The sequence below is a fragment of the Mesocricetus auratus genome, unplaced genomic scaffold (assembly GCF_017639785.1).
Source record: "Mesocricetus auratus isolate SY011 unplaced genomic scaffold, BCM_Maur_2.0 Super-Scaffold_100051, whole genome shotgun sequence".
Classification (NCBI taxonomy): domain Eukaryota; kingdom Metazoa; phylum Chordata; class Mammalia; order Rodentia; family Cricetidae; genus Mesocricetus; species Mesocricetus auratus.
The window spans coordinates 3954822-3967369 of NW_024429228.1; the positions used below are offsets into that span (position 1 = coordinate 3954822).

The 12548-nt window shown below is 38.7% G+C and overlaps 1 protein-coding gene across 8 annotated transcripts in view; it reads left to right on the forward strand.

Annotated features, from left to right (window-relative positions):
• Positions 1–12548, forward strand: part of Cdk14 (cyclin dependent kinase 14) — a 535385-nt gene that overhangs the window by 249910 nt on the left and 272927 nt on the right. For all 8 annotated transcript variants that reach the window (XM_013123504.3, XM_040735840.1, XM_040735837.1 and 5 more), the window contains one exon: positions 9964–10026. In XM_013123504.3, the coding sequence (XP_012978958.1) occupies positions 9964–10026 (63 nt within the window). The remainder of the gene's footprint in view (positions 1–9963; positions 10027–12548) is intronic.

Genomic DNA, 12548 nt, shown 5'->3' on the forward strand with positions numbered 1-12548 from the left:
CAGCAGCACCTCTGTGATAGTTTACAGATGTTTTATTTAAAGACTGGGAGGAATACTGCATTAGCATTGTAGCCTGAATAACAGTCGATTGCTTGCTTAAACTTGACCTAACACTACAGTTAAAATATACATATATATAGTTTTTCTTATATGTAGTGAATGCAAGCTCCCTTCATTAGATGCCTGGAATGCCTGTGATTATTGTCTCAATGCTACCTTCTCATTTCTCTTCTGCATTAATGAATGATTTTCATATTTTGGAACTTGCAACATTATGGTTTGATTAGTTGTGATTCGGGACTGAAATAGGTGAGTGCTCTTAAACTTTACAGGGAAAAATACAATTTCAAAGTCAATTTAAACTTGTGGGCTGCATGTAAGAGCACGTTGAACTTAAATGCTTGGTACTTTGATGTTTTAATTCTTGCCGCAATCTGTGCTGTTCAAAATCAAGATTTTTTTTTACCTTGAGGAAAATGTTTGGGATTGCTGTAGAAGAAAGGAGTGTTCAGCTTTCCTTAAGTTTTCTTCCTTTCTCTTTAGCAGTGACGGTTCCCTGGGGAATCATGTAATGGTAATGAACTAAGGTTAGATAGACTTAAAGTTAGATAGTCTTCCAAAGTACATAGCTATTGTGAAGGCACTGTTTGAATTTGATACTCACCTTCTGATGGCATACCAGAAAAGTAATCTATCATGTTCTTCTCTTATTGCTGCGACCAAATATCTGTTAGGAAGCAACTTAAGGGAAGGAAGGATTTATTTTGCAATACAGTTGAAGATATACAATTCCTTTGTGGTAGGAAGTCAGAGTATGGCTGTGAGGTGGGTGTTCATATTGCCTCTCCACAGTCAGAAAGCAGAGAGAGATAGATAGATAGTAGTGTTCACCTGGTTTTTTTCTTTTCTTTTTTTAAAACTTTTTTTATTTATTTAGAACATCACCCCCAAGGGGTGGTGCCACCCACTTTCAGGGTGAGTCTCTGGAATCACCCTCATAGCCATGTCTGAATCTGGGTCTCATAGAGGATTGCTATTCTAATCAGCTGGAATCACCCTCATAGCCATGTCTGAATCTGGGTCTCATAGAGGATTGCTATTCTAATCAACTGGCATGATAATCATCACAGCTGAGAAAAACAGTTACATGTGTCGTGTCCTGGACATGGCACAGTGTTAATAAAGGTAAACTTAGTCAATCCCTACAATCACCTTTGTCACACTCACAGTTATTGTTATTGCCTTAAATTTGTGGCCACGTGAGATACCACTGAAGAGTGAATAATGGCTCTTTTGATCTCTTGTAATCAAGATTACCATTTAAAGTTTATCTATCAGGGTTCTCTTTCCTGGATGAAGAGAGGGTACATGGAACCAACCGTGGTTGTGTAATAAGGGGATTTTCAAACAATCCATTTGTCATTGAGGATAAAGAGGGCCTTATATTTTATTGTCTTATATTTATCTGCCTTAGCAGATAGTTCCTAGTATAGAATATGTGCTATATTTTTAAACTATGTGATTCAGTGAATTTTAATTCATAAATCATATTCTGTTAATTTCATAATAGAATTATAAGTGAGCTTTGGTGTTCAGACATAAAATCAATCCATTATTAAGAATACAAAAATTCTGAATTAGTTTTTAGCCCATGTAATATCTCCACATTCTTATGCTTAAAACACAGATTGTTTCTCCTCTCGCCATTGTAAAAATCTTACTAAGTGTGAGGATATTGACTTTCCTCTCTCTGTCAATTGGAAAATTAAATCAACAATGTAAAGGGTACGGAGGCTTTTCTTAATGTAATTTCAAAATGATGGCTTCTGCTGGCTATCCTCTGTGAGATCTTTATTTTTAGTCTAGATGCTTAAAAGTATGATTGTGCTATTTTTGGTTCCATATCTTGGCAGCGCTTCCAAAGTACATCAGGATTTGCTGACAAATACGGTGGACACCATACATTACAAGTGAACAGACACAAATGCATATGTTTGGGAAGGGGCCTTGCTTGTCTGATGAGCAAATGCATATGTTTGGGAAGGGGCCTTGCTTGTCTGATGAGGCAAGTCTGTTCTATAAGCCGAGGACATTTAAACACAGAACTAACCTGAGGAACTTGATGACTTTTGAATAGGAAGTTTTGTTATTTGTAGTCAACCCCTGACTACAACCTGAATTCCTGAAGAATAAGAGAATAAGAAGAACCACGAATACATAATGAATGCTAGGCCATACTTCACAATAGAATAGAATCACTTCTGCCGGTGGACAATGGGTGAACCTTAATGTGGATGAGATTGCCAAAGATTCCAATAATTTTCTCAGCAGCAGTGCTCTGTTCAAGTGCATTGTTTTCTGTCCCCTGGCCCAGGCCAGATTCAGAAAGACTAGGGAACAGAGCATGGAGAAAACATGAAAGTTGGATGTTGCACTCCAGTTGTTGACTGTCTTCCCTTCTGTTGCTCCCTGCCCCTTCTCCCCCACCCTTCTCCTGCTTCTCTTTTTAAAGAGCTGTTTGACATGGACATGCTCCAATGTTGTCATGCTGTGGCTTTTCACTCATGTCTTGCTGGTTAAGCCTCATGACTGACCAGCACATGACTGATAGTGGTCACTGTGGTTTGAAAACGTGTATATGACTTAAATTCACCCAGACTCTACTTTGCTAAAGTGTTTATGGGGTGGAAGTCATTTCATTTTCTGTGGTCTCTCCATGCCTGTATTTTGCAAAGCAGAAGTTCTCCCCTGCCTTCTAATTTGATCCAGCCATAAGAAATTCCATCAGAATGACCAACAGATTCAAGACCGTACAGATTCTTTTGTTGTGAACGTTTAGTCTTCAGTGAGTTCTGACATCAGGTATCTCCTCAATTGCCTCCCCCTAGAGATGTTCCCTGAACAATCAGCAGTACGGAAGGAAGAAACAGCTAGGTGGGGACTGAATCTTTAGAGCCAAAGTCTTCACTTCCCCTATTTTTGCGTGGTCTATCAATCTAGCCATACTTGGAACCACCTACTCCATGGAAGATTGATTTGAAGTTCCTAGGCATCAAATATAAACCTGTCAGACAGAAGCATCTGTAGTGCTTCTAACTGGCACTGCCCTGGAGACAAACAGCAGTGATGTGAGGAACGTCAGCGGGGAGAGGTGGGATGACACAGCGGGGAAGAGGGTAGCAGCAAGGGAAGGAGACGCGCCTGCGCAGACAGCTGTGGAGACTTCCGACTGGGTGAACTGCTTGACATACCGTCATCGGAGCTGTGCCCCTTTAGGATTAGAAGAAATTGCCAGAGATCAACCTGGGTAGATCTGAGAGTGTCAGTCCATCACCACAGGAACATTGACCTGTTAGTCACTTGCCATAGGACCTTCTACTCAAAACTGAAGCCAGATTCACACTGAAAAGTGGAAGGACAAGGAAGTACTTTGCAATATCATTATTTGGCCCCTTAGTTCCATACTGATCCAAATCATAAAGGTCATAGGATTCAGAACTGTGGCAAGAAGTTAAAGGAAGATTTAATGGAATTTGTAATTTTGCTACATCTGGTTTAGCCTAACACAGAATGCTCTTACAAAAAAGGAAAAAAAATAAAGTTTTTGTTTCTGTTTTTCAACTGCAGTAATGGGAAGAGATCTTTAAAAAGTAGGAAGGGGAAATAAACAGCTTTTAGTGTTAGTAGAGCTATTTGTAAAACACCAATACTATACTGGGCAGCCAAGTTTGGTCCTGTACTCCTGCTTGCCCCTCCTGCATCTGAGATTCTTCAGATTCTTGATGGTAACCATGAAGAACAATCTAAGGTCCATGGCCTATGTGTGGCCACTCTGCGTGGTTGAGCATGGAGAGCAGTATAATGGGACATGCATGAAGACAGGAGTCAACATGTAACCATGAAATGCTTCCTCTTAGGAGCAGCTTTCCTCCTCTTACTAGATTTTCATCGTCACTTTTTATTTCAATCCTTCTAAATATCTCTTCCTTAAATTGAACACAAGGCAGACCATCATCATCATGGGTAGTATCTATCATGCACTAGCATTCGGGCCATAGGATGGGTATTTACTCATTAATTTTCACAAACAGAAATGTGAGGCAGATGTGTTCATTGCCATTACACAACGAAGGTGCTATAACAGTGAGAGGTTGTGTGGCCTGCACAAGGTGACACGGCTGCAGACAGCTGTTTGCATGTGGATGACTTACATGCACACATGCTACAAACCATGATTCCATGCCTTATGTGTAAGGAGACATGGACTTAAACATTTAAAGGCATCGATCAAAATGTCTTACATGTAATTCTCAAAAAATTAATAAAGGTAATAGTGTTGAAAAGATAAAGTGAATTTAAAGACTTGACTTCAAAAAGATCTCATTTCCTAAGAACTCATCTGTGGGAAATCTGTCTCTGTCCTTCAGTTCACGATCCTGGGTCGCAGGGCAGACATTAAGCAGGTAGTCTGCATCCCTTGAGAGTCAAGACTTGTTACTTCATTTATTATTTTTTCTCCTAGCTTTGTTTTTTTTTTCATTTTATACAGCACGCACAATAAAAATACTTTATTTTTGAAAATATGAAAACAATTCAGAAGTAATATAAAATCCACAGCGGTTAAATAATATTAGAGCCAAGACTTTGTTATATTTTAGGGCGGTCATCATGTGTTATGGATGTAATATATGTATGCAATGTCATAAGCATTCTTTAGTACCACCTCACCCCTTTCCTTGTTGATTTTGGCGGTACACATTAACAGGTACTTGGTACTTCCTTCATCCCTAGCATTTTCCTTGTTTGAGCTTGAGTTGCTAGTCTTTCAGCTCAGTGTTGAGTCCTGCTGCCTGGTGTGGTAATTTATGGAATGTGCATCCATGACTGTGAAGCTTAGTATCCCCTCAGTCTGGGTTGACCTTGCCCCTTAGAGACTGGACGGAAAGCAACTCATCTTTTTATATGTTTTACAGTAAGTTTGGAGAACTTTCTCTCAGTCACCCAAATTTTCCTTCTCTCTCTCTTTCTTTCTTTCTTCCTTCCTTCCTTTCTTTCTTTCTTTTTGCAGTCGGGGGGGGTGGATATAGCTTTTCAGTTTTTCATTTCTTACAGAATAAACTGCAGTAATTAACTGATTTTAGAAAAAATAGTTTTTAATCTAGATTTCAAGTATATTGAATAAATGAAGTTTGCAGTAGTTGGCCTGTTTGCTAGAGCTCTAGTATATTTTAATATCACTGCATCTTTGACTTTGATAATTTTTCTCACTCATTTTTAAAGAAGGTCTTGCTATATAGTCCAAGCGTCACATTGTTCATCCTCCTGCCTTAGTCTCTAAGTGAAGCAGTAGGAATTCCAGAGTATGCTATCACATGTAGTTGTTCTCCTTTTTCTGATTCCCAGTGGTGATTTTTATCTTGGCCAAACCCTCCTCTTTAAAAGAAGTGGATTTTTCCAAGGTTGATTTGCTTCATTGCGTTACGCAGAAAACAGGTTTATCACTCATACTTTCTGGGCTACAAGTACAAATATCACAGTGCTGCCTCTGGCTAGGACTCCTCTGGCTGTGTTATATTATGATGGATGGGACTCAGTAGCTGTACATTTGAGAAAAAAAGATCTTGTAGCTAGACTGGAAGCCATAATGAATTTGGTGTCTCCTAACACATCTTGCTATCACCTAGACGTCATGGCATGTTTGTAATTCTAGCACTTTAGAGGATTTCTAACTCCAATCCAGTGTAGGCTACATAGTGAGATCCTGTATCAAAAAAAAAAAAAAGAAAGAAAAAACAACCCAGAAGCTCTCTTGAAAACTTACTCAGGCCCCTACAAGAACTATTTTTATCCCTTCCAGTACAGACCCACAATGACCTGATGGTGACCTCCCACTAGACTCCACCTCTCTGAAATCTCAACAGTTTAGCACAATGTCCTTTGAAACAAACATTTAACACACAAGTCTTTTGGTGAGAAGGGATACTAAAAATGTTTCTCAATCACATCAGACACTATCAGTGTGTTTGGATGTATCTTCTGTGCACCATTTTGCTTGTTGTGTTAAATATTAAGCCACTCAGGTATCATTCTTGTCATATGGCTCTTACAACACACACATGCACACACACACACTGTCTGCATAACCTTATAGGTTAAAAGTTCTCATATGCAGTTTTATTTGTTCTTCAAAAAAAAACCAATGTTCTTAAGTACATATTTGCCACTTTCTGAAGTTGATGGTACCATAGCTACATTTGAAAGAATGAGAAAGTAAATAATACAAACTCTCAGTTTTAGCTCAAGATGAATGCTTGAAATAAAACTTTCATATAGTTATTCGGGAAAAGCCCCATGTAACTTTAAGTTTTATTTAATGAGCTTGTTTTATATGTATCACTCGATATGTTTAGGTCCTCTGTGTGCCAGCTGGCTGGACCTCATAGATTGCAATTTCCAAATTGAGCAGTTCCAGCAGCATGGAGTTTGACTGATTCCTAGCCCCCTGCGTGGCTCTGGATGAAAGACATATATGAACTAGTACATCTGTCCCATTTTCATTTGTCTAGGCTTTCTCAGAATTGATTTCTCCCAGCAGCCTTCGTAAGGACATTCTGCCACTTGCTGAACTAGTGATGCTTACAGGGAGCTGTTAGAGGATGCTCTGCATTCTCCTGGGATGCAGGCACTCCCGTTCCACAGCAACTATATCCCTTCCACTCTCCTCAGGGACTAACCTAATGGCAGTGCATCATATGGACCACAAAAGCTCAGCGAGGTCTGCCATGTGTCATTAGAAGTTGCCATCTGATGTACAGTCAAATCCCAATAACAAAATTTGAATTTTGGACATGATGACTTCAGCAAGGTCTTCGAATGCTTTATAAAGCTTGAACATCCTCAGTCACCCAGAAACACTTGATCGTACCTTTTGTACATTATGTGATGCCTTGCAATAAGAGAACAAAACTTTTTACTACTTTAATTTTAAATAGCTTGCTTCACATGTCAATCCCAGTTCCCTCTCCCTCCTCTCTTCCTGCACCCACCTACCATCCCCCCAGCCTTTCACCCTATCCCTACTTCCTTCCACATAGGAGATATCCAGAGTCTATCATTTTGCTCAGGGCAGGGTCCAGGCACTCCCCTAAGAGTCCAGGCTGAGAGAGCATCCCTCTTTGTGTTATGGACACATGAAGTCCATTTGTATGCCAGGGATAAATACTGATCTACTGCCCAGAGCCCCAAGAACAAAACTTTTGACTAAACTACTGCTTTAAGAAAGCTTTGTGTTGGGCTGAGAAAGAAATCATAGAAATATCACCCACAAACAACATAAAATACCTTGGGGTAATACTAACCAAATAAGTGAAAGACCTGTATCGCAAGAACGTTGAGTCTTTAAAGAAAGAAATTAAAGAAGACACCAGAAAAAGGAAAGATCTCCCATGCTCCTGGATAAGTAGGATCAACATAGTAAAAATGACAATCTTAACAAAAGCAACACAACACAATTCTTCACAGACATTGAAAGAACAATTCTTAACTTTATATGGAAAAACAAGAGACTCAGGATAGCCAAAACAACCCTGTTCAACAAGGCAACATCTGGATGCATCACCATCCCCAACTTCAAGCTGTATTACAGTCCTGGAAACAGCTTGGTATTGGCACAAAAATAAACAGATAGACCAATTGAACACCCTGACATTAATCCATACACATATGAACACCTGATTTTTGACAAAGAAGCTAAAATTATACAATGGAAAAAAGAAATAATCTTCAACAAATTGTGCTGGCATAACTGGAGGCTGGCATGTAGAAGACTGCAGATAGATCCATGTCTTTTGCCATGCACAAAACATAAATCCAAATGGATCAAAGACCTCAACATAAATCAAGCCACACTGAACCTGTTAAAAGGGAAAGTGGGAGGTACCCTTGAACAAATTGGTACAGGAGACAGCTTCCTGAACATAATTCCAGTAGCACAGACACTAAGATCAACAGTTAATAAATGGGACCACCTGAAACTGAGAAGCTTCTGTAAGGCAAAGGACACAGCAAGATAAAAAGGCAGCTCTCAGAATGGGAAAAAATATTCACTAACCCCACATCGGACAAAGGGCTGATCTCCAAAATTTATAAAGAACTTAAGAAGCAAATCTCCAAAACACCAAAGGATCCAATCCAAAAGTGGGTACAGAACTAGAGAATTCTCAGTAGAGGAGTCTAAAATGGCTGAGAGACACGTGAGAAAGTGCCCAACATCCCTAGCCATCTGGGAAATGCAAATCAAAAGAACTCTGAGATACCATCTCTCCTGTCAGAATGGCTAAAATATAAAACACCAATGACAGTTTATGCTAGAGAGGTGGGAGTGTGGACTTGTACAGCCACTTTGGAAATCAGTATGGAGATTCCTCAGGAAAATGGGAATCAGTCTACCACAAGACCCAGCATTTCACTCTTAGGCATATACACAAAAGATGCACATTCATACAACAAGGACATCTGTTCCACTACGTTCATAGCAGCATTATTTATAATAGCCAGAACCTGGAAGCAACCTAGATGCCCCTCAACTGAAGAGCAGATAGAGAAAATGTACATTTACACAACAGAGTACTATTCAGTGGAAAAAACAATGGAATCTTGAAATTTGCAGGCAAATGGATGGCACTAGAAGAAACCATCCTGAGTGTGGTAGGCCATTCACAAAAATAGAAACATGGTATGTACTCATTCATATATGGATTTAGACATGGATCAGGAGAGTGCCAGCATACAATCCCACTACCAGAGAGTCTGGGAAACAGAACCTTCATCCAGAGACTGAAGGAAGCAGAGGCAGACACCCACAGACAAACACTGAACTGAACTCCTGGAATCCAGTGACAGAAAGAGAGAACTGATGGGCAAAGGAGTTAAGAGTGGGCTGGTTTAACCCACAGAAACAGTTGACCTGAACTAGGGGGAGCTCTTGGACCCCAGATTTATGGCTGTGTGGAAATCATGGGACTGACCTAGACTCCCTGAATGTGGATGTCAGTTAGGAAGCCTAGGTAATCTATGAGGCCTTGGGTACTTTTTACCCCTGGCATACAAATAGACTGTGAGTGCCCATCCCAAAGGGATGCTGTCTTAGCCTGGACTCTTGTGGGAGGGCCTAGGCCCTATCCTGGATGAAATGGCAGACTCAGGAGATCCACCATGGAGGGCCTCACCCTCCCTAGGGATCATAGTGGAGATTGAGTGGGGGACTGGGGGCCTGGTGGGGAGGGCGGGGAAGGAGGGAGAGGGAGCTGGGATTGATATGAGAAACAAGCTTGTTTCTAATTTAAATAAAAATAAATTAAAAATATAAGCTTTGTGTCATTCACCTTATAAACAAAAGTGAGTTAAGGAAAGATACTATTATTGGCATATTTACTTTTCATACTTGGAAAAAAACTGCATGTCATCTTGGTGTTTAAATGCATAACTGTCTTTTTAAAGTTATTACTTGGAATATGTTTTTGTTCATTTATAATTTATATTTAAATATATTTCTTGAAAACTAAGAGATATTTGTGTATATATGTGTGAAAAATTCAATTATTAAGTTCACTATCATATCATGGTTTCTTATGTTTTCAACTCACATAAAGTAAATAAGAACTTAAATTCAGTCATGGAAAACTTGCAATTGGAGTTTTGTTACATATCAGAATATATATTCAAAGAGAAAATTGACCATCAATAAACATGTATTCCTTTTAAGTCGTACATGTTTGACCTCAAACCTAAAGGTGAAGATGGTAAAAAGTGGGGGGGGGTTGGAACATGCAACTGCATACACTGGAAAATCCACCTACCTGTATTTGTCTCGCCCAGAAGGTAATACTGACTTTGAAGTAGAAAAATGTTGATTCATCATCTAGTAGCCAGAGGGATATTAACACATTTCCACTTTTTCCCCAGCACACTGATTTATGTCAGTACATGGACAAGCATCCTGGAGGACTCCATCCAGACAATGTGAAGGTAAGAAAAGGGATTTTAAAGCCAAGGGTTCACAGTAGTCCTATGTATTTTTTTGAGCCTAAGACTAACATCTCTACAATAATTTAGCAGTTTTTTTAAGTCTTCTGTGTAAAAGACGTCAAATTAAAAAGAACCAGTTGTTATTTTAATTGGTTGAATTTATGGTGTTTTAACATTAAGTAGTTTTCCTATAGGAACATTTAGATTTTTTCTGCACTTCGTGGTAGCGTTTATATCATGTGTTTTCATATGATGTGAATGATAATTTCAGATAACTGAGTTCAAAGAGCATTTGTGATGTATAAGATAGTCCAGTTTCTGCAAAAAGTACACAATTTGTGTGTTCTTTCTTCGCACATTTACTGTACCCTGTTCCTCTTGGGTTTTTCATCTTGGTTCAAAGGATGTTGTCATGAAAACCTAAAGGGAGATTTAAAAAACTGATTAGCATGTGTGTATTGTTGTGGCCACATGTGGATAACTGTGCATTTTCTCCCCATTACAAGGATTCAGACCTTTACCCATGAAATTCCTGCTATTCTTAAGAGTTTTATTAATTTTTATGATTAATGTTAGCAACATTGTACTAAAAGAAAATGTCAGTTTGAAACAGAAACAGGGAGAAAAAGGTGCCACTCTAGCAAAAGCGAGATGGGGGATGGTGGTGGGATAACAGTTGGAATTATTTCCTGCCAGGCATTACATTCAGACCAGCAAGTGAAGAATTAGGGTGAATTGTATTCTTGCCCATTATAACGACAGCATCACAGACATGTGGTCCATTTGGGGCCCACATTTCACAGGAAATGAACATCAGAATCACTGAGATTGAGACATTTATTTAAGGACCTTGGCTCTTTGTTTGATGTTTATTTCCCTATGCTACAAAAATAATACATTACAGTGTTGTTGTTAGCTGTATTGTGACTTTATAAGCAATTGGTCACATGGGTTTATCTCTATTTTCATTCTGAAAATAGAGTGATCTCTTCTCTGAAGTTATAAAAATTAGAAACTAGACACGGTGAGTTTGAATACCCTGTGGTTCTGGCATCTGACTTGCAGACCACCAATGCCACTCACCTATTTATATGTTGGCTTTTTCTTACTGTCTACCTCCAGGGTTACATTTGGGATTTACACTGCAGGTGAAAATATTCCCAAAGATATCTGACAAAGACACAGTGACAGATGTCCCATGGGTATTTCTGTTTGATATATTAACATATTTTTTCATGTGGTGATATTTATTGCCACTTAAATTCATGAATACAAAATGAAGAACATAATAACATAATAACCTAATAACAATAATTACTAAATTCACAGCAATATCTAATGCTGCATTAGATATTGATTAAAAGGAAACCAGTTGAGTTAAAAATAAGACGTTGAGACAGATCTATGTTTTAAGAAGATTTGAAAATCAGGCAGATATTATTACTTTAAAGAGGATATCCTGGGCTGCCAAGATGGTTCAGTGGGTCAAAGTAGTTGTCATACACAGGCTTGAAGACTTACTTAGAATCACATGACCCCACTCCACAATTTGTCTTCCACTTGAATAGCAAGTGTCCACACTCACATATAAATCACACACAATAAAATGTTAAATTAAAATGTACACTAAGAGGCCTTGTCCTTTTAGCTAATCTTGCTCAGGGTTTGACTAAACATGTCAGCCATCATCAAATGATCAGAATACAATGCTCAGTACATATGTGGTTAAAGAAAGAAAAGTGAAACAATCAATTTCTTTTTCATGCAGATGTGCCACTTTTTACTACTAGCTTTCTCAGTATGCAATTTGACAATGTGTAGAAATGTTTTTAAATTTATCTCAAATTTACATACTTTTGTCTTTATTTCATGCGTACTTTTTTGGCATAGAATGTCGGCATCAGGGTAGGGAGATGCTTCATGGTAAAAGCCCTTGCCACCAAGCCCAAAGACCTGAGTTTAGTGTGTAGGACCCACATGGTATATAGAGACAGCAAAGACCCACAGCTTGTCCCCTAATGAACAGTGTCGCAATGCCCTCTGCAAGCAAACAGACAAATAATATAGTCCATAATTCAATACACTTGTGAATTGAGGGGGTTTTTCTTTAAGTTTTATTTGGGCAGAATTTCAGGTACCACAAACATTAAATGTTACGGGAGAATAGAGAGAAAGAGAGAACACTTGGACCGCCCTGTGGCCTGTGATTCTCCAGGAACATCTGAAACATTTTTAAATTAATTTGGTACTAGTTTTGGGCAAAATCTTTGTGAAAGTTGTATTATATTTTTGTGTGGCATTCTTGAAAAGTACTACAATGAGCTCAAGAAAATAAGTCAGTGTTAACTAAATTCCCCCAAACCATGCTGCTGCTTTAATGGCCTACAGAATGTGTCTATTATTGCTGTGGTATTCTGAAATAAATATTAACTCTTAACTAATAGTTCATTTCTAAGCATTATATACATTTTTGACATATGAGTGATTTCAGCAATTAGTTACTTAGAGGTCGATTTGAAACC